This window comes from Hydractinia symbiolongicarpus, chromosome 4 (assembly GCF_029227915.1).
Source record: "Hydractinia symbiolongicarpus strain clone_291-10 chromosome 4, HSymV2.1, whole genome shotgun sequence".
NCBI classification, from domain to species: domain Eukaryota; kingdom Metazoa; phylum Cnidaria; class Hydrozoa; order Anthoathecata; family Hydractiniidae; genus Hydractinia; species Hydractinia symbiolongicarpus.
Genome location: NC_079878.1, coordinates 17,662,756 through 17,686,155, shown reverse-complemented (window position 1 = coordinate 17,686,155; position 23,400 = coordinate 17,662,756). Strand labels below are relative to the sequence as shown.

General features: G+C 37.7%; 1 protein-coding gene across 1 annotated transcript in view; it reads right to left on the bottom strand.

Moving 5' to 3' along the window:
* Positions 1-8,516: 8,516 nt before the first annotated feature.
* Positions 8,517-23,400, bottom strand: part of LOC130641621 (zinc finger CCCH domain-containing protein 15-like) — a 48,835-nt gene continuing 33,951 nt past the window's right edge. The window contains exons 6-13 of the mRNA XM_057448495.1: positions 19,163-19,309; positions 18,992-19,077; positions 18,309-18,491; positions 15,016-15,084; positions 14,858-14,938; positions 14,561-14,653; positions 8,992-9,162; positions 8,517-8,729 (exon numbers count right to left, since the gene is read on the bottom strand). Coding sequence (XP_057304478.1) covers positions 8,583-8,729; positions 8,992-9,162; positions 14,561-14,653; positions 14,858-14,938; positions 15,016-15,084; positions 18,309-18,491; positions 18,992-19,077; positions 19,163-19,309 — 977 coding nt within the window. The 3' untranslated portion in view covers positions 8,517-8,582. The remainder of the gene's footprint in view (positions 8,730-8,991; positions 9,163-14,560; positions 14,654-14,857; positions 14,939-15,015; positions 15,085-18,308; positions 18,492-18,991; positions 19,078-19,162; positions 19,310-23,400) is intronic.

Here is a 23,400-nt window from a genome sequence, read left to right as displayed (position 1 = left end):
AAGAGGTGAAAGAGGAGGAAGAGGTGAAGGAGGAGGAAGAGGAGGAAAACCCCTATAACCCCATTGAAGAAGCTTTTGTAGGTTCATACAAACGTTTCAAAATAAACTCGGATGGTGGGAAGAATGTCAGGGTCTTTCTCGAAAAGGTCGAGCACGTCGTAAATAGGTTGATGAGTGACGTGCTCGGGCAGAAGAAGTCGCTGAAGACTCAGGCGACCTTGTGGGTGAAGTGGGTAAGGGAGGACACCAGCTCGGCTGATGCCCCGTGTGTACATGTCGATAAAGCTTTCAATAGCTATATGGAGATACTGCACGCCCACGATGACATTTCTGATGTTTTCGATTGGATGCGTAATAAGATAATCGAGCAGATTGAGAACCCCGCGCTGCCGGCTAGCGGATTCACAATTGATAAAATACTACATATGCATGTTGATTTTCACAAACTAAAATTAACCAGAGGTAGTTCTTACCTACCGCTGCCGGAGAACTTCAGTGGAAAGCGATCTGTGATTAATCCTAAAAATGAAGATGATGAATGCTTCAAATGGGCTATTATCGCCGCGCTTAACCACAATCTGATCAAAAGTAATCCTGAGCGTATCTCAATTCTTAAGAAGCATGATAAGTATAACTGGGATGGTCTAACTTTCCCAATGGCGCTAAATAACATAGATTTGTTTGAGAGAAGGAACCCCGATGTCGCTGTGCATGTTTTGACAAAGGATGAGGGAGAAGCTATCTACATGTGTCGCAAGTCGAAGCATCTGGATCGTAAGGAGACAGTTGTTTTGTTTTTACTGTGTGATGGGGATAAGAGACATTATATCGCTGTTAAGAACTTGAGCGGTGTCCTGAGCAAGGCCAACTCAAAGCATAAAAATAAGGAGTATTATTGCTTGAATTGTCTCTCTGGTTTTCCAAGCGAACAGAAAAGGGATGAGCACTTTGAGTATTGCAAGAATAACGATGCCGCTAAGATTCAACTCCCTGAGGAGGGTAGCGCCTTAACCTTCACTGATGGTAAGTTTCAGCTCAAAGCCCCATTCATCATGTATGCCGATTTCGAAGCTTTCACAAAAGAGTTGCCCGAAGAAGAGACAAAATGCGGATCATCCACCGAGAAAGTTGGTAAACATGTTCCCACAGGATTCTGTTGTTATAGCAAATATGCTCATGGTGAAGTTTCGGACCCTCTGAAGCTTTACCGCGGTGAGGACTGTGTTCCGCGCTTTGTAGATCATGTGGTTTCCGAGGCTGAAAGGTTATATAACATGTTTCCTCAGAAAGAAATGGATCCACTGACGGATGAGGAGCGTGACAGTTTCAAGAGAGCCGGGGTGTGCCACATTTGCATGGAAGAATTTAATTACAAGGATGACATCAAGGTTAGAGATCACTGCCATTTCACCGGTAAGTTTCGTGGGGCTGCCCACCGTGAGTGTAATCTCCGATATAAGGTACCCAATTATATCCCTGTCGTCTTCCATAACCTGAGTGGATATGACGCACATCTATTCATCAAAGAGCTTGCTAAACAGCATGGAGAGAAAGGTATAAGCGTCATTGCCGAAAATAAGGAGAAGTATATCGGTTTCTCGATAAATGTTAAGGTTGGTGAATACATTGACAAAAATGGGAAGACCAAAGACAAAAAGATACAGCTGAGATTCATAGACTCGATCAGATTTATGGCAAGCTCTCTAAACAATCTTAGTGCAAATCTCGCAGGTGTTAACAACATGATATGTAATGATAAAGAGTGTGGCTCGAGCTGCTCGTTTGAATATATTGACGAAAACCATATTGCTCACGGAAAATGTGGTAAATGCGATGTCGGTTGCAGGAGGAAGCTTGATAAGCAGAGTTTGCTTGAAAAGTTCCGTAATATGCACACAGGAAACGATGAGCGGTTCAGGTTGCTGTTGAGAAAAGGTGTTTATCCATACAAATACATAGACTCATTTGACAAGTTTGATGAGACTAAACTTCCACCAAAAGATGCTTTCTACAGCCGACTGAATATGAGTGGTATCAGCGATGTTGACTATGCTCACGCTCAAAAAGTATGGAAAGCCTTTGACATGAAGAATCTCGGTGAATATCACGATCTTTATCTAAACACTGATGTTTTGCTGTTGAGCAATGTTTTCGAAGCTTTTAGGGAAACATGCTTGAGAAACTACGATCTAGACCCGGCTCACTTTTACACTGCTCCGGGATTAGCCTGGAGGGCGTGTTTGAAAAAGACCAAGGTTAGTCTAGATTTATTGTCAGATATGGAGATGGTCCTGTTCATTGAGAGGGGTATTAGGGGTGGATTGTGTCAGGCTGTCCACCGCTACGCCAAGGCCAACAATAAGTATATGGGGGACAAGTATAACACATCGGAGAAGGAGATGGATAGCTATCTCCAGTACCTCGATTCAAATAATTTGTACGGCTGGGCCATGATTCAGAAGCTGCCGACTGGAGGGTTTGAGTGGGTTGACACCGGTAAACTTTCGCACTTCACACCTGAACTCATTTCGCAATTAGCTGTGGAAAACGGTGAAGAGGGGTACATCCTTGAGGTCGATGTGAGCTATCCACAGGAGCTTCACGATTCCCATAACGATCTTCCTTTCATGCCTGAGAGGAAGGTTATCAATGGGGTCGAGAAGCTGACACCGTGTCTTTCAGACAAGAAGAACTATGTGATTCATATCCATGCGCTTGCTCAAGCTTTGAATCACGGTCTTGTTCTGGATAAGGTTCATAGGGTCTTGAGATTTGATCAGAGTGCATGGTTGAAACCTTACATCGACTTCAATACACGGCTGCGCACGGAGTCGAAGAATGACTTCGAAAAGGATTTCTTCAAGTTAATGAACAACAGTGTGTTTGGGAAGACAATGGAGAATCAACGTAAGTAAAAGGATATACGTTTGGCCACCAACCAAAAGAATTACGAGAAGATGGTGATGAAGCCCAACTTCAAGGGTAGCACGTGGTTCTCGGAAACACTGATGGGCATAGAGATGTCCAAGATCAAGATCAAACTGAATAAGCCAATCTACCTAGGACTGGCAATTCTCGACTTGTCCAAGATAGTTATGTATGAGTTCCACTATGATTACATGAGACCGAAATATGGTAATGATGTAAAGCTTTGCTACATGGATACAGATTCATTCGTTTATCATATCAAAACCGACGACTTTTACAAAGATATCGCCGACGATGTAGCTTTGAGATTTGACACATCGGGGTACGATAAGAAAGATGGTAGACCTCTACCATTAGGTTTTAATAAAAAGATCATTGGGCTGATGAAGGACGAGTTAGGTGGCAAGGTAATGACGGAGTTTGTCGCCCTAAGAGCGAAGACCTACGCTTACAAACAGCTATGTGGTAGTGAGGATAAGAGGTGTAAGGGGGTCAAGAAATGTGTGGTGAGGGAGACCATAGGTTTCGATGATTATAAGAGATGCCTGTTGGAGGGTGAAAATGTTTACAGAACCCAAATGACCTTTCGATCCATTAAGCATGATATTAACACCATAAAAACAAATAAACTCGCACTCAATGCAGATGATGACAAAAGAATAATCGTCGATGGCATTATTACACTGGCAAGAGGACATTATAGACACACATATCACTATAATTTATAGGACACGACAGGTGAGGGTGGGGAGGGACCCATGGGACGGGGAGGGGGCCCGGGGGACACGGCGGGGGAGGGGGTTTTGGACGGATATTATAGAGCATGCCCGCTTATTTAACGTAAAGTGGTAAAGTGCACATGGATTTATTGACTCCTCTATCGTTGATTTAACGTGGATGATCTATAATTTAACGTGGAATGGTAAAGTGCTAAGGGGTGGTATGGACCTTTTTACGTTGATTTAACGGATATGCCCGCTTATTTGACATGATTGCACTAACATCCGCCTTTTCCTATCTCTAGAGGTCCTGAGGCTCCAAGTTAGTTACACCGAGAGGCCACTCACCTCTGTTGGACTTGTACTTTGCTCTAGGGTTATACGAGTAAATGTTCATGTTTGTTTCAAGAAACATGAGGCAATTGTAGGTCACTGATATCAAAAAGCCTATAATATTTGGGGACTACCTGGGGCACGACACGAGGATCGCCCTGAAGTCGATCAGCATTCGACCTACATGGTTGAACCTCTACCAGGACTGCGAATTTACCATCCGTAAGGTAGGGCCTGATCAAAGGGTTACTCGAATTGAAATAATGAATGGGTTGTATAAGATCGAGTATTTAGCAAGTATCGTCAACAGTCAAGCAAAGGACAAGATTAAGCTGTTTGTCTTGAAAAATGGACTCTGGAGGCTCCGTGTCAATGACGGGTACACGGTGGTGATTCATCGACAACTGCAAGAGCTCTTGGGTCTACCCTACGATCTCAGTAAAAAATACTATATGAAGGGTGACTGCGATTCATTCTATAGGACTGACGTATACCAGCGACTGAGGCTTGTTTGCCCTCAGTTAGATGAGGATGATTGCTTTCTGGATGTGAAAAAATCCAAGATGCTGGCTATGCTCTCCACCAAAGAGCTAAACGCATGGGGAGACATGTTGACGTGGAGTTTTGACACTCCTGTCAACAGAAAGGCTGGAGTTTATGCTCACGGATGGCATCACTACGATAAGAATGTTTCGTTCGTGGGAATAACTATGCACCTACTGATAGAATGAATGACAGATATTGCTAAGTTTTATCCGAGCCTACCGAGTGCACCTTCCGATAGTACGGAGGTTGATGAAAGCCAAATGAACAGACTCAAGAAAATAGAAGAGGTTGAACAGTACCTACGTAACGAGATCAAAGAGCGGGACAAGCTTACTAAAAAGTTCAAAATGCATGGCACGTGGGTTCGATACACCGAACATGGTCTGCTGACCGTAAGTGTCATTACATCGGGTGTTCGTATTGGTAGTATGCTATCCGGTATTGGCGTACCCCTGGCCGTCGCTATGGAGGGCATCACCATAGCTGTGGGATTGGGTCAAACATGCCTGAGGAACACGGGCAAGAGGCTAGATGTCAAGAGCAAAAAGCATGAAAGCATCAGGCTGCTGGCGGAGACCAAACTGAACTCTGTTGTCGATCTCATTAGCGATTAGCGATTATGAATTCAGCTTGATTATGCAGGAAAAGCAACGGTATATGTTGCTCAAGGAGCAAATACGCTAAAGAACCAGAAAGATCGTAGAGTCCCTTAATGAACGGGAGAGACAGCAGCTGGTCGAGAAGGGGCGTGAAGAGGGTAAACAGGAGCCGATAAAATAACTACAATCTGTGCAGCATGTAAGTGCTACTTAGAACAACCACCTGCCTACTCAGTGTAAGTTTTTTTGGAGGGAGCTCCTGCTTCCCTCTTCAGTGCGGGAACATTCATGTTTATCTATGACAAACATGAACCTGCTTGCTAGACTTATTCTATTCACTTATAAAGCGGCTCCCTTTGGACTGATTGTCCCTAATCCACATTGGCTGCATGTTGGTGTAGTGGAGACTCGCGAGTTGCGTCTCTTTGCTTGGATCAACACCCTTCTCCTTGTATTTAGGTGGTATTTTATGATCGAACTGCCACTGCCCTTGGTTCCACCAGTTCATATCCTCTCTGAATTGCACCTGGATGTGCGCCTTGAAGGTTACAATATTACATCCTAGGTACTCGGTAGAGGCTATCTCAGTATCACGGTTTAATGACCTGCGAATCCTGGTTAAAATTAGATGATATTTAGACCTGGCGAAATCGCAAATGCGACAATATCGTTTTTGATGATGGCATTTGTTTCGTTCCTTTGACGCTTTATCACTATCAATGCATCTTATGCATCTTTTTGTTCGTTGTCCGTTACGTTTGCAGATCTTGAAGTTGTTTATTGTAAAAGAACGATTATAGTATGAACATTTTTTGCTCTCTTTCATGTTGGTTTTTGTGTTGTTTTGTACAGTAGTACTCTACAAATCTCTGGACCCGCGCAGTATGCCAGCGGTACTTAGAGGAGCCGCCTGCTTATTCGTAGGGTCTAGTGTGTTGGAGGTAGCTTCTGCATACTAGGCTATACCAACAACTTCACCTGTATCACCATCGATCAGCAAGTCATCATCGTGTAGGATAGTTCGCTGCCTTTGAGCGAGATCTTCTAGAAGGTGCTGAAGATTTTTCTCCCAAGCGATCGTGACGCAAGGTTCACAATAAGGACCGTCTGTTTGTGTTCCAATATCCCTGTACTTAACTTTACGGATCGCTTCGAGGAGTTCAACTTTTTTCATAGTTGAGTAGTTACGGATCTTTAGTGCTTTCGCTTCTTTTTTCAGTGCCTTAACGTCGTTCATGTTTGTTTCTATGGTTGTCTTCAACCATACAAACCTTTGCATCCACTACAACTAAACCCGAAGGTTCACCTGATTGACTGTCGTTTCTTACTCGAGGTCTACAGAGTCGTCGGATGGTAGAGAGTCAGCGTTGTCGGCTTCATCTTCTGAAAAATCTCCCTCATCCACATCGATCATCAGCGATTGCTTTGGTATGTCGTGAGCCCCAGTGATGATCGCTTGCCGAATCTCGAGGCTCCTTTCTGGGATGGTGTTAGACGAAAGGTACACATCTCTATAAGTTATGGCTGCCAACATGGAAAGCCTCTTCCCTTCATAATTCACCGGATTCACTTGCTGCTGGTGCCTGTTGAAGAATGGCGTGGTTATCTTCCTGACTGGTTTACCGTCTTCATACTTTGTGCTCTGCTGACAAAAGTTGGGAATTGATCTCTCCTTGATGGGTGAGTTATCCGAGATGTGCTTGATCATGGGGTGCTTGCAGTTCTTGGCGAGCTCACAGATCCGGGCGTCGATCTTTTGCATGCACTTGATATAAGCGGCCTGCTTCGTATTTTCTGGATCGATGATAAAGCACACTTTCCACTTGGCGGTCTCGTTATATTTTTGAATACCATAGCTGTTCTGTTTGGGAGCCTGGATGCAGAGGGATGTGATCTTATCATCCGACTCCTTGTGTCCCACATAGATGCGCTTGAACTTGATCATGTTGCCATGGACTGAAAAGTCGACCATCGACGAGATCACGACCTTGTTCACATCGACTTCGGAAGGTTTCATGATTTTCGAGTCTACATTGAATAAGATATTTGTGGTTGGTACTTCGATTCCTGAAAAGTTTAGTGTTTTGTTCATTTTGTCAAACATGTCTCTTTATTTGTAGAAAAACAAAACCTCAACTAGTATCACATGGACAGCTACCACCATTATACGTGATGTACTCTTGGTAGCAGTGCCAGCAGAGCAGCTTAGCTTTTATGAAGAACCTTCGTCCACAGGAGCATCTGTCATAGGTGTCGAGTACTCGTTCACATTCATCGCATTGTTCGTTCATCGTTTATTTACTCCACAAGAGCTCATGGTCTGCCTTTTCATCCTCTGAAAAACACCAGTCTATTGCTCTGTCGGGATGCCAAGCCACTGGTAGCAATTCCTTGTTAATCCTATACTTCTCCGCTTTCCGCTGACGATAGGCTTCGAGCAGCTCATTGTTACCCATGCACATTTCCCGGGTCAAGAACCAGTCCGGAACAAATTACAACATTTGGGGATCATCTTTCACAGCCCCCGTACACATTTCTTGGGTCTTTGACTGATCTGGAATGAAACTGAGAAGATAGGAACCGCTATGGCACATAATTCCTTGGTTTTGAAATGGTCCGGAATATTCCATCGCAGATTGGGTTTTTCTTGAACGACCATGTTGCACATTTCTTGCGTCATAAGGGCCTCTGGCACATATATGATTAGATAGGAATAGCCACGAACAGCGCCATCGCACATTTCCCGGTTTTAAAATGATCTGGAACAATGGAGAGCGTCCATGGTTTCTGCCGAACCGCCATGGTACACATTTCCTGGGTCTTGAACCTGTCAGGAAAATACTTGAATAGCCGGGGTTCTTTTGAACAACCTTGTTGCACATTTCCTGGGTCTTGAACCTGTCGGGAATATACTTGAATAGCCGGGGGTTTTGAGTAACTTTTCTAGTTTTTGTTGCGTTTAAAAAAATCTACTGATGCTACCTTATCGGGCTTTTTTAACGCCGGCCCTTAATGGCGTTACTTCTTCATGGGTGGCGTTAAACAGGCCGGCGTAAAAATAAGTTAATTTTGTATACCTTTGATTTAAGTAAACCCTCACTAACAGGGTGAAATTATAGTGCCTCACAGGAGAAGACACCGATTAGAGGTTTATACATGTCAAAAATGCGATAAAAAAGATCGGAAAGTATCTTTTTTTCAGGGAAAAACCTTGGAAAAATATTAGTCAGAGCAAAAAAAGTCAGGGAATAGTTTTGATCGGGGATTAAAAAATGGGGGGAAATATTAGGTCGGGTGCAGAATAGTCGGGGGAAAATTTGGTCGGGAAAATTTTTAGTTCTTTCTGCCCATTTATGAGCAATGTCGGGTGTCTACACATGTAAAGGAAAAGTAAACACATAACTATATAAGAGAATAATTTCTACATTTCAGAATTTATAAAAATGCTTTACGTCCCCTAATCATCTTCAAGTTCAAGCTCATCTAAGTCTTCAAATAAACTTTCGTCAACGACAACGTCATTAGGTGGATTTTCATTCCCTATTGTTGTTATTCCGCCGGCAACCGATATACCATTTCCGTCAGCGTACGACGTATCATTTTCCTAATAAAAATAAATTCGAAACAAATTCACTTTTTATTTACCATAAGTGGACAAAAATTGTGGCGGGAATTTAATTTGGTGAGTAATGGAAAATGGTATCTAGTTAGTCAGTAAAGAAAATGTTGCAAAGGGCGTATTAATTCAATTGGATTACCTTGATGAAGCATTCCGCTGAAAACTCACCTCATCAAAGAAGTTTTCGATTCTTACATTGATGAATTTTATTTTTTTAAATTTAGCGTAGATGTTACTAGTAACTTACCGTGTATTCGTGTTCATACGACGTTGAAGTTGGAGCATGCGCAGTTTCTCGATCCCGCGCAACTAAGGTAGACACGCGTGTTAATTTCGTGTCATCTGCAGTTGCATTCGTTAACGCAAATTGCTCTAAGTCGATATCAACACAACAAGCATCTTCAGCTTCTCTGTTTTCCTGTAACATTTAGTATTAAGAATAAACTCAATAATTTGAAAAGGGTACATGAATTCATAATAATAATAGCTAGTTGAATGGCCCGACTACGACGACGTCAGCAATGACCCGTCAACACATTAAGTTTTTATTCAGAAATACATTAACCGGTAGCCACTGTTTAAAGCTTAAAACGCTGATTAAGATTCCAAAAACGTTCGACAAATTTCGGGTTTTTTTTGGCCCAAATGTAATTTTGTGTAAAAAATCCGAAAAAACCTAATGTGTGGATCCAAAGAAAAATCAAGGCGGACGTACAGACCCTAATTTATAAGACACATCGCTATCAGGTGTGACCAATAAAATTAGATTTTTTTTACTATTCTATGCAGTACATGGGTTGATGATTGCAACAGCATTTCTGTTATTATTGTCATTCAAGTCGCCTATTGCGACATTGTGTTCTCCAGACCAAGAGGCAAGAATAGGAACATTCAGTTCTTAGTAAGCTAAACATAATTTTTTGATTTCCGTCGCCGCTATGCGGGACGGAATCTTTAAAATCGCCCGATGGGAGATAGATAGAGACAGCACAAAGCCCGGACGCTGTTAAGTTTTTGTCCAGGCTAAACGCTCGGAAAATTCCATTTTTGCGAAAGCCAATGAAGATGCTTTATTTTAATCTCTGTCAATTAAATGACCAATCTGAACAGAGTGTATTTGTCCAGGCTAAACGCTCGGAAAATTCCATTCTTGCGAAAGCCAATGAAGATGCTTTATTTTAATCCCTGTCAATTAAATGACCAATCTAAACAGAGAGTGTACTCTTCGTGTGGCCAGAACATTCCGTGTGCAGACATGACTAAAAGTGCTTACATTTTGTTGGTCGCCCCTTGCTGGTCTCTTTGGTTTGGTCGTAGTAGCTTTATTGATGGGGAGCTAAGCACTATTTTTAAATTCGTGTATTTTTATCAGGTAAGAATTATTTTATATATAGCTAAGTGAGGTGTGCTGGCTAGCTAGCTATCTCAATTTTTGGTGCTGACTTGGATCTCCTTTTGATTGGTGCTGACATACCCTTTCATGAAATTACTTACTTGCTAGCTTCTATCAGATAAAAAGATATATATATTCGCACAGGATTTTTTTTATATTTTTTGCAGAAAAGTTGTCGAAACGTGACAAAAGTTTATTGTTGCTTGCACTGAGCAGTCGGTGAACTGATAATTAACCTGTAACAATATATATAGTTAGCCGATGCAGGATAATTAGATGCTACGCCTAGTATAATTAGCTGTTAAAAGCTTCTTTGTGTTCTTTACAGCTAACTGCGTCTTTTCCATGTTTTTTCCTGAAATCAGAATAGTTTTGTTGTTTAATAATATAGACAACATATGTACTGCTAGCTACAGTAAAATTATATATTTTTTGCAAAATCCTTTCTTGTTCTTTTTCTTGGTTTTAATTGAAGCACAACTTTACGTTGATCTATATAAATATAGATGGCCATGGGGAGATCGATAATGAAGAAAAGTGAAAATTTAAGTAAAAAGATATATATCGTATAAGTAGCTGTATAAGCAGCTAATTATACTGTGCGCACCGTATATATAATTATTCTGCATAGATAAATAGAATGTCTGTATATTTTATATGGCTAGCTTTACAAATCCTGTCTATTATTTCCAGGAAAGGTCATAGGGAGTCCTGGTCCGGGGCTATGGTAGCATAATATTGAATTGCCGCCAAGGGGAATTGAACCCCCTTCTCCCGCACAAAGTGCCAGAGTTATAACCACCAAGCTATGGCGCCATTGAAAACGGCTAACTATTCTGTTACTGGCTATTTATCAGTTTTTCTTGTGCCTAATTCGCTTGAAAATCTTTTTTGAGATCAACCCAAAGTATCACAAAATATTTTTCTAAGATTTCTTAGAAATGACTTGATTTTTAAAAATCTCACGAAATATACCTGTGCATCACATCGCGTGGATTTGTATCTTTGTATTAAATTCCCTTTTTAAATCAAAGAGGCAAAGAGAGATTAAAAAAGGGACAATATTTAAACAACCTGGTTTTAATGCAGTTTATGGTTAAATTGTATTCTTGTTTCTTATTTTTAAAACTTTCTTTTTCAGATCAGCTGTTATCAAACCATGCACCATCACCATTTTCAAAAAATTTTCAACAAGAGAGTAAATTTTGAAGGCCTAAATACTGAAATGCTAATATGTATTTATTGCTGAATTAATAAACAATGAACTACTTCATCATTCAAATTGAGCTTGTTCAGAAGTTATTATATTCGAATCGTCAAGCTTCTACATAGCAAGATTAGTATTCTGGAATTTCCAGAATTTTCCTGATCACTTTTAAAAATATCCAGTTAAAGTTTTAACTGTTATTTTATAATACTTCATAATTATTCATTATTTTGTATTTATTGAGTTGTATTTTAACATTGCAGGTTAGTTACAAAAATAGTTAAGAATCGTGATAATCGTGATTTGTTTACCCCGTTTTCAAGGTCTACTTTAAATTTCAAAATCTTTCAGGCTAATGACGGAAATCTTAAAGCCGCAGGGCTTCTTGTTTACTTTTTACCCATGCTGCGATCTCGCTGGCTGTGTTTATCAGCAATCTGTTCCGATTGTACATCCTATTTTTACTTTCCTCTATCGATTTGAGGGAGACTTGAAGCGATTGATTCCTGTAACTCGGGGTACAAGGATAGAAAAGATAGAAAATCCTTTTGTCGACAATTGCTCGCTGAATAATCAGCTCTATAGTGCTAGCTTATCGATGTTGCAGTTGTGCAATATCGGCCTTTTGCATACATATTTCCAGACTGTTGAAAGGAAGTCAGCCGTGATATTGCAAAGCTTCTTGTTCCTCAACGACACGAAACAATCCTCTTTGCATGCCAGTGCGTAACTGACATTAAAACAACCGCTATAAACACGCTAAACATCTAAGGATGCAGGGAGCTCTATAAGTGTTGATATCGTAAGCTCACTTTTTGATGTTCAGCGTGTTCATGGCGTTACTGTTACGGTTAAAGCTTCGGAGGCTTCATTTGCTGTAAGTACTCCTTGTTGTTTTAAGATGAATTGTGCACCCTGAGAAGTAGGGAAAACGTTCTATCAGATTATACATTTGTGATTCATTTTCTTCTTTTTATGTAAGGCTTGGAGGCTGGTAAAATCTTTTCATCTGTGCAGCAAACTCTGTAGTGTCGGTGTTGGACATTCGTCTGGGTTTTTTTGGTCTCAGGTGGTAGCTAGTTATCACGAGGGAGAAGACGTCACTTATTTACACTTGTTTCCCCGTTACTTTGCTTCAAACCTTAAGGTGCAATGCAATGGCTTTCGAAGATGATGAACTTGTTTTATAACAATGAAAGTTTTACATCAAAGTTTTTATTGATTAAGTACACAAGTGCATAGTCATAATTGATGAAATTATTGTATTTGTAAAGAACCCTGTTCTCCAAATTCAAAATGCCAAAGAACTTTAGAACCTTACCGGGACGTTAATATCAGAATAAGCAATGCAAAGGACAACTGGACAAAAATGTAGTCGCAGAAAATGACAGAAACAGCACTGGTATCGAAAACGAGCGCTACCGAAATAAAATTTCTGAAGCATACGACATTTTAGTACATTGGAGCTTCTAAAAGGAGCTGCTGGTAAATCTTTCATTGTCGAACTTACCAAACCTTTTAACGAACAGTCTTAAAAATCACCAAATTAGGACACTCGTTTGAAAGCAGCGAGGGTCCTCCAATCTCTTATGTTACAGAAGATGTACGCTACCAAAAACTGAAAAACATTTACAACAAAGAATCATGGAAAAAGCAAGACATCGATGCATTACTTGATGACGTCAAAACTATCCAAAAGACTTCCTTAAAACTCGAGTAAGCAGAAAAACACTGAAGAATTACCTAGAAGGTTCGCTTACTTAATATGAGAATAAAAAATAAGTGTGCTACATATACGTTTGTTAAATAGAGGCAAATTTTTTTGCCATTGTTATATTGAGTCAGAAAAAATCTAAAAACAAAAACATCCCGATGCTAGTCATGTTAATGATACCATGATTTTGCACGGCATGCCTAATCTCTATAGGCAAATGTCCCAGTTTACGATCGATAGGAGTAGAAGTACTTTGCAGAATCATTGAAAAAGCTGTCATGATAAAAGTGAAGCCTAACATTTTAAATTCGACGGGTTATCAACAAATGTGTGATGGTCAAGAAACCGGATGTGAGGTGGCAATACATGCTGATCTACCAAGAGAAAAGGTTACAGATTTTAACTCCAAAATTACATGCTGATCTACCAAGAGAAAAGGTTACAGATTTTAACTCCAAAATTACAACAAAAGACCATCGTCACCTTTGGGTTATATTGGAAAAATTTACCGAACGAGTCAAAAAATAATAAACTCTTAGAATTGCACTCAACTACATGCTGCATTTTGTGCATTCAACATAACTTCTCAATCCACTTGATCTTGCCATAAACACGTTTATTAAAGTGTTATTTCATGGGTACGCGTTCAAAGCAGACGGAAAAACTATTTGGTGGCATTGGTATCCCAGTGACGTTATTCAAGCTAGCTACCATGAACGTAATCGATAATCCTAATCGAAACTTTTTTCGATAGAAGCAAAAAAAAAGTAAACTTAAAGCAGAAATCAAAAAACGGGAAGAGAAAGCAGAGCAATTCTAAAATTCTAAAAGAATTCCGACAAGATGTGTATGTAACAGTCTTGTCATCTCTAGCATGCAGTCTCGTGTGCAAAAGGTAGCATGATAATCACTGACATAACGAGTTAAGAAATATCACTTTTGAAACAACGGAAGACAAACGTCAATAGAATTTTTGCATTGCACATTTAAGTTTGAGGCTAAATAACATGAAGGGAGTGGATATTTCCTGACATTTATAGCTATACACAACAGAAGCAACAGGTTAACGAATCCAAGTTTAAATGACTGAAATTTTATCGTGTTAATTTCCATTATAATTTCTTTTGTATGAAAATCGCAACCAAAGGCGAGATTTTTTAACACGTGTCGGCTTTTTGTTTACAGTCTTATAGAGATTTAATAAGTTAAAAGTTGTAAAGTTTGTGCATCTGATGCGACAATTGATATTTGAAAACGCGGATGAGAAATTTTGTCAGTATGCGCCGAAATTAAATTTTGTGTATTACTAAATTCTTTGTCATTCGGAGCGAAGGGTCTGTTTGTTTGAGTGGTAAGACTGAGTGGTAAATAAAAGCCAGCCTAAAACATGCTGTGGATACCAGTTCAGATGTTTTCTAATCAAAAACAAAACAAAACAGGAGATCGCAATCCGGTACTTCTACACTTTTGTGGTGCAACAACATTATTTGTCATCCACTTACTTCTCTTATGTACAAGCTGTAATCGTCATCCGCCTCATCATCATCAGCATCAGCAAGTTCAGGTTTGAATAAAAACACTTCTTTACCGCTAATCTAAGTAACACGTTAATAGCAACAATTAAAAGTTCAACTCTGGTGACAGGGTTGGGACAGAAGGGGAGAGATTATTACTCAGCACTAGAAAAGGTCAAATAATGCACCCTGAAGCTAACAATTGTCTAAATTATCTTAAAGTATGGCTTTCTACAGAATTTGTCAATCAATGGTGGTGTGTTTATAAGAAAAATAAAGATTTACTTTTAACATGGATTTTCCTGATTTAAAGGCTTCTTTCTTCTGACTCATCTCCTTCTTCAACTTCTCCTTCTTCTCCTCTACCTGAACGTAAAAAACCCGTAGTTTTCAGTCGCCTACATCACGTATCTCAACAACAGCTTTTATGAAAATTTGCTTACCTTTCGTTTTTTCCAAGCTAAAAAGGTTTGTATGGTCACAGGTGTCAATTCGCCAGTTAGTTGATTTCTCTGCAACGTAAAAAAAAAATTGATGAAGGGTAAGAATCAGATTAGAATGGTCCTTCCGAAAAATATTTTCTCGGCTTTACACTTAAATTAGATGTCGGACTGACGTTAACTATCGCGTCTTACGTCTCTGTTAAAACCTTGTGACAGGGCTGGGAGGAAATATTATTTACATAATTGAAAAAAAAATATACATACACCTTGTAGTTAACCATCATCCTAGAAGATAATACTTACTTATAATCATCCTAAGAATAACTTAATGCTGTATTTGTCGTTGAACGAGTTAATAAAGTAGTACTGCACCTTCGATCACAATATATTTTTGTGAAAATCTTTAATGCCTCTCTTTTTTTTAAAAAAAAATAATTGTAATTTCATCTGGCTTCATCCCCTAGATATTAAATCGACCGAGTAATTTGACTCAAAGAGTTTAGGAAGATTCGCAGGTAAATGATGCAAATGAAACATTTCGTCAGTATTATTCCGACCTGCCACAATTGAAACGTTTTTAGGGTGACCACTAATAACATGAGAAGAAAAGTAAGGGTATTAAGGAGAATTAAGGAAACAAATTGACATTTTTTAGGGATATTTTGCTGCGAACAAGAATAAAAAAATAAGGATAATTAAGGAGAAAACCAATTTTAGTTCTCTATCTTTAATGTTACATCATACTATGTTCTATGATAAGAAAATTATACATATTATAGAAACACAAAAAATAAAAGACCCTGGGAACGAGTTTGAATTAAACTTCGTTTATGTAGGCGATTTGTGCGACGCTAAAACAGATTTGTTTCTAGTGAATGTTGAGATAGTATGGCAGACAAAATTATTGAAATCTCTCTGGTTACCTTCCACATCTAATCTAACACGTCTTAGAAAAGAAACAGCAGGAATTAAATTAAATATTACTAGATATTTAAAATTGTGGAGAATCCACTTAAATTTATTCTGCTTTTTATCACAAAAGGTTTGTGATTAATTCATTAAAAAGGAGGCGAAAAAAACATTTTAGCTAAACAAAATCCCGTGGAGGTTATCCACTCAAAAACTTATCGCGAAATGATTTGTTGTCAATTTCATTTAAAAGTTAAAACAATAAAGTAAAACTTTTAAACAAAATGGACCACAACAACAACCACGTTGATTGCCCGTGACTTTGCTCGTACAATAATTGATAACAAAGCCTTCGTCACATTAAATTTAAATTAGCATATGCAATAAAATTCCCAATTAATGAAATCACTTTATTTTATCACATGATTTGTTTTAGCCAATCAAAATCGTCAACACTGGTGACAGTAACCTTTTTTAGCTTTTTAGATGTAACACATTCAAGTACTCCATTAAAGAACACTAACGAAACGATTGAAATAACGAAATGAAATCGAAACATCGAAAATGACGAACTGGCTTTAAGGTGGCAGTAACACTTTTTTAGCTGTCCAAATAGCTGAATTATTTACTCAGTGTTTTATTTATACCATTTTTTTACTATTTTCTAAAAATATAGGCCTTAATACATATTAAAATAATTTTAACTTGACACCGAAATTGCTGAGTCAGCAGAAATTGCTATTCAAAATGTATCATAAACAAGAAAAAAATTGGCTTCTACTAGCTCCAACTTTTTACAATCTCGTTATTTTTCATCAGCTTCTGTTTTTAAATGAACCTTGGGTTAACACGGTTAAAACGGTATGGGCAGTTTTTTTGTTCATTCATATTTTTTAACAGCCTTTTGTTTTTTTTAAAAGAAAAATAATATTCCGAATAAAAAGATTTCCGCACACCGTATCATGGCTGCATGGTTCACCCAGCATGTCTGAATCTTTTAAAGTAGAACCAAAATGCTATAGAAAGTTTAAGCTCGTGCAGTGAAGCATAATGAAGATCGTCTTATATTTCTACATAATGCTGTTATCAACGTTTCTCTTTAATAATTACATCATTTCTTTCTGTACAATTTCGCAAGCGCGTACACTTAAGGTTAATATCCACACACGGAAAACGTTCCGCGGACCGGACCGTATCAAACCAAAACAAAGCTTTGCGCATGCTCATTGTAAGCTCATTACGCAATCGAAACGGAAAATTGCCCGGTCCGAGAAGGCAGAAGAAAGTTGAATAGTTTTCAACTTTTTTTCTGGTCCGCGGAGCAACTAGCATTTTTGACCAATAGCAAGCTAAAAAAAATAATCAAGTGACATCGACCAACCACCGACAGCAGCTAGCACAAGATTTTCATCCATATTATGTTGTTGGTATCGTCGTAGCAACGTAGAAATTAATTTTCGCTCTTCAACGTACTGGAACAAAACGTAACGGGATGGGACAGATTTTTATCGTTATCCGGTCCGGTCCGCGGAACGTTTTCCGTGTGTGGATATTGGCCTTTAAACCATATTCGGCAGAAATAAATAATTATTCATGAATCTTAATTTAAAGAGGAATTGTTGAAGCTGAATATTTTTGGCGAAAGATAATAGTATTTTAGCTATAAAATCGTGACAAGTGTGTTATAACAGAAAAATATGGATATATAGTCTGAAAATAACCTTTCGTAACTAATTATGTAAAAAAGAAATTCTGCCGGTCTTGTCTTTTTTGTCTAACTTACCGATCGGTATGCACTTAGACTTGGCGATATTTTTGGGTACAGTCTTGGGTGATCGGTATTACTGTATCATTATTGATTACAATACATGTTAATAAAATATGTGCCGCTCAAGTGTTCCCAGGGCGTTGCTTGGTCCGTATGAAAATATATTTGTCCCATCGCTAAGGCGTCCGCATTAACAAAGAATTTTCTAAGATAACAGATTTTTATCATTTCGTTTTAAATAAGCATTAACACCGGGCGTTCCGGCTATTTAAAAAAACAAGCAATCAAATATTATTAGTGTTTGCTGTGTGGAATGAAATAACAAACAAATTTCAGTATTTTTGATTCGGCATCAGACATGTGATTAACCGCTAATGTTTTGATATTTCAAGCTCTTCTTTTTAAAAGCACCAAAACTATAGAAATACGAAAATATATCACCTTTTTTTATCCTTCTGGTAAAATGTAAATACTGTTGCCAGTCTGTTATCAATTAAATTCCGGTGAAGCCACAACGGTTTCTTAATTCTTACAATGCTTTAGTACTCGTTGCGTTATGTATACTTTTTTATAAAAATACGTGCATACTAAAACGTTTTTTAAAAAGTTTTCGTACCTCATTTTCAATATGTTCCTCAAGCGATACCTTTTCTTCGTCGTCTTCCTGCTTCTTTTTGTCTTTGTTCAAAACAAATCCTGGAGGGAGAGCATGTCGATATATACATTTCTCACCATTTGGACAACTCCAAAACCAACCATATAGCGATTTTTCGATGGCGTCCAAGAAAAACTTACATACCTAGTTCAAATTTAAAAATCAGATTAATATTATTAAGAAGTTCCAGTTTTAAAGCATTTTTTATAATTATTACCAGGTTAAGATTTGCAAACCACAAGAAGTATATTCATGCTAGGCTTTTTGGGTCTCAAATATCCTGAAAACAGTTAATTACTTAAAACTTATAAATGGCTTAAGCTCTGATAATGGAACTTGGAAGAAACACAGTATAAAATTTGCGTTAACAATTTTGCTATAAGGTCATTTTTTTCTGAGCATAAGTAATACGAGGAGTCAGATTGGTTTGTGGAGAGTGGTCACAATACTAAAATAATAATTATTTTAAAAGTAAAATAAAAAAATATTAAAAGTCACCAATTTTTAGTCCCACAGCCCTAAGTCCTATTAAAGCAGTAACTAAAGACTAACAATAAAGAAAGTAAAAGGGATGGCGGAATCCGCTACCTATCTGGTGAAATTTTCTTGAATAAGAAATTAAATATAAGTACATCGAGACATACAATTTCCGTTTTAATAGTATTGGAAGCACCATGCTTTTTCTTGATAACCTCTTCTAGCGTATCCTGATCCCAATCATCCATTGTTTCTGAAAGCACAGTTGTGACGTGTAGAGTATTAAAGTAAATAGCAAAAGAAGCTTTCAGGTTTACTTCACCCAGCAAATTACCTACCTTTTTTCTCATCTCTTTCGTCATCATACATGCTTCGTTTTTCGGATTTTCGTTCAATGGAAAGATCATGTGAAAATTTGCATTTGTTGCCTTTTTGACAGGTTCCATTTTTAAAATATGTGCATAAAACAGATTTTGGATCCACCCCTAGTAATAGTACAGACATATTCAAGTATTGTACATAAATACATGAAACAACAAGACGTCGACAGGGTCAAAATAACTCAAGTTAGTGTTTTGCATTCCTTTTAATTATAAACTGTTTTACTTTTTGTAATCCTTTAAAATCAATAAAGTAACCAACAATTTACACTTGGCCTACAAACCACTTATAACATGAAGCAAATAAATGTCTATGATGATTTGTAAGTTCTATTGAGATGATCTTCTTGTCAGAGATGTCCATGACTAAAGATTTTTGTGAGTTTAAAACGCTGCGACACAAAAAAAAATGTCATCGTAAATTCTCGGTCCTAAATATTTCGTCCTTAGTCCTAATTTGTGCGATTTTTTAGTATAACGTAAATGTTACAACTTTTAAAAAGATATTTAGGATTTCAGTAAAGGCAACTCTTTTTCAAAGTGCCTTAAAACCTTGAACATCCATTATTGTTTGAGAATAAGTTAGCAGACAATTGCATTTTACTCCCCATAATACATGAAGTATTGAGTGTATTCTTATTTAGATTCTGTATTCTAAATCCAAAAAATTGGCAATGCACATAGAATCGACATGAAATATTATGGTTCTCATCATCTGCTCTTAATAACATGGTCCAGATCAAAGAATTCGACTATATATCTAGACTCTAATAAAATCTATAATAATGTTACAACACATGAAAAGTTGGCACATTAGCGCCTTATTATCACTATACAAGTACTATGTGTGGCACAGCATATAAAGAGTAGCAGTATATTTCAACACTATCAACAAGTACTTATGTCAACACCATATACCAAGTCTAATGTAACAACATATGAAAAGATAGCAATAATAACGTGCTCAGAGGTGTGTTCTGTTTTGTTTCATATTTTTATTATGTACATACGTACAATTTTGCCTAGCCTCAATAATAGTATTTTTTATTTGAAGTTTAACATGCCGGGTTAGCAGAAGATATAACTTTAAAGTTAAAGTTTTTATAAAAATTGAAAATAAAATACAAAAAGTTGACACCGAGCAATAATCTTAGAATTTGTATGATTCTGAGCCTACAATTATTCCTACAAAAAAGATTATATTTCGGACCGCACGATATTGTTTTGTAATTTTTTCAAGATACGATACTTACATGTAATTATATCTTCAGCAGTCAAGTCTTTCGCATGTATAAACTCGATTGTTTTTTATCTGTTGTTTAGAATTCTCATCGAGCTCCCTACTTTTTGTTATCACATTCAGACACTCCCTTCTCTTTTCTTTATTAACTTTCTCGGGGCCACTTTAAATACTCCTACACCTTTTTTCTTCGACTAGTATGACATCCAACTATAGAACAATTATCTCCTGGCATTTTATCGCATCTCGATACTTGAGAATCATTTTTTGTTCTGACACACTTTCATTTATAACACTTCGTGTGGGAACAAGTTACAGTTTTATTATTTCCGCACTTACAAAAGCATGATAATCTTGTTTCGTAGACACAAAAATGAATTTATTCACGTTATTGAATTATATTTCCCTTAGCTTTTTTTGTTATTATGCGAGAATAGCTGGACTTTACTTTTTAATTTTTTTGTAAAATTAAAAGACGTAACTCTCTTCATTATAACGAAAGCATTTTTTTTGTTAAGAAATACATCTATATCGTAAAATTATTACTTTAATCATATACTATTCTAAACTCTTTATGAAACTTTTGCTTAATATGCGCAATGTGAAATTGAGTTGTGCACGGTCAGGAAAAAGAACAATAGAATAACGTTCTAAATAAGACATAAATGAAAAACTCGAAAGTTTCTAAACCAGGGTTTTTGTCTATCAACTATGATAATAATAGCTGTATTCGGTCTGTCTGTCCAAGAAAATCGAGTGTTGCATGTTAAGGTAAATATAATGTCACGTTTTTAGGATCCTAAAGATAGCTAGCTAGCCTATTTATTTCTATTCGTTAAAGGGTGACATTCAGTTTAATAATAAAACTTTTTATCTTAGCCAAATCTATTTATTTTTGTTTTATCTTCACAAATCTGATTTTTACTTAGCTGCACCTGGGGTTGTGGCTGCTGTTAGCTAAATCGTGGACAAAAATATTGAGACTAAGGCAGTTTTTTACTCATTATCCAAATATGGACAAAACAATCAAATAGTCAATACTCTGCAGCCGGCAGGCTTCAAAGTTGCTACTTTTTTACACAAGTAGGCCAGGCAGAGAGCGTTGAAAAGTTGCTAGTCATATTCTTTAGCACGCTCGCACACCGAAATAATTCACGTCGTGGCCTTGGTCCCCTCTGAACATTGACAATTGAACTTTGAGAAGTTTAAGATGTGTGAATCTAATATAGAATTAGCCTACGCAATTACTTGTGGTGGCGAACTTCGAAATTCGTTATCTTGTCCAACATATTGTGACCACGATTGTAGCTACAATCCTGGACATAATATTATTGGAAAAGGCCGATTTTTGGCTATTTCTCGAACTGGCCAAATGGAATCGCCTTGTCAATACTCTGCAGCCGGCAGGCTGCAAAAGCTTCGCTTTGGGAGATGTGTAGGCCAGGTAAATAGCGTCGAAAATGCGCTACTGGCAGTTTCTGCTATGTCTGCATTTCGGAACAATCCACACGACGGCCCGCTATGGTGCTAAAATTCGGGGAAACGGGGTGTGCTGCCGTAAGCAAAAATTAGTATGGGTTAACAATTTGAAACTAACCAAATAACCTAAGATCCTTCTGTCCGTTTGCGACCAATGACAAGTGAACTTTGACAAGTTCTTAATTCCTTTGTCTTTTGTTTAAAACTAACCAAATAACCTAAGATCCTTCTGTCCGTTTGCGACCAATGACAAGTGAACTTTGACAAGTTCCTAATTCCTTTGTCTTTTGTAGAAACAGTGTTTATAACTGCTTGTGGGACAAACTATGAAACTCGGCCCTCTTTTCCAATAAATTAAGTCCGGGATTAATAAAGTGGCTGTAACATAATTTTAAATCATCTTTCTTATGCTAAATGCAGTGTTAGGTAGCTAGCTACACCTTTTACTGTAATATAACACTTTTGTTTGTTTTTATTTAAACTGACAATGAATTTTAAACTTATTTTGCAAAATAAAATTTCTGATTGATTGTTTAAGGTGCGCGGTGTAATGACGGGTTGTAACCAAAGCTGCAATTACGTTTTTTTGAAAAGTGTTGTTTACCTGTACTAAGCGCTCAGTCTGCCAGACTGTATTCTGTCTTTTTTTAAACCAAAGTTGCGTTAAAGTTTTTTTGCACAAGATCATTACGCCTAAGCGGATGTGCAACATTGCTTACCTGTGCTAAGCACACAGCATGGTGTTTTTTGAACTTTCACAGAAACACATTCTGCAAAATAAAAAAATGTTGGCTGACTTTGTTTGAGATGACTGGAGCAACAACAGGTTGTATATAGGTGTTTTTATTTCAGGTAAAGTTAAGAAAAATTTTTTTCTAAAAAAGTATTACACCTGAAACACTATGATGCTGTGTGCGCTTCACTCAATTTACGACGGACTGTCTACTTGTACTGAAGAGCTCTACATGGATGTTTGGCACAGTTTACCACTCTTATTAAGCGCTTAACCTGGCCTGGTGGTTTATACTTATTTTCAAATTTTGTTTTCTGAGTGGTAAATCAACTTCAAAATCTTCCGTCTTGATATTTTTGACATTCGGACATCAATTTCTACACCTCGCCACCATCTTGTAAGGGCATTAAGCTTACGCCATTTTGCTGACTTTTCAACAGTTGCCATATTTAGTAATAGCTCTGTGGTAACGAAATTGATAACAAAATCGTCAACTAACAATGAACAAACTTCAAATCAGTGGGGGAATACATTATCCTCATGTGGTATCAAGGTCAGCGCACGGATCTAATTACAATGACTTTGGAGGGAAGAAAACTTTGTAATTTTTTTGTACAACTTTAGATTAAGAAATCCTCATTTTAACTTACATTCTGTGTTTTAAATTCGCCACTTGTGTTTCTTAACAAAATCAATTTTTTTGTTGTCCAATTCAGAATTTACAACTGGCTGTGCAAATCCGCC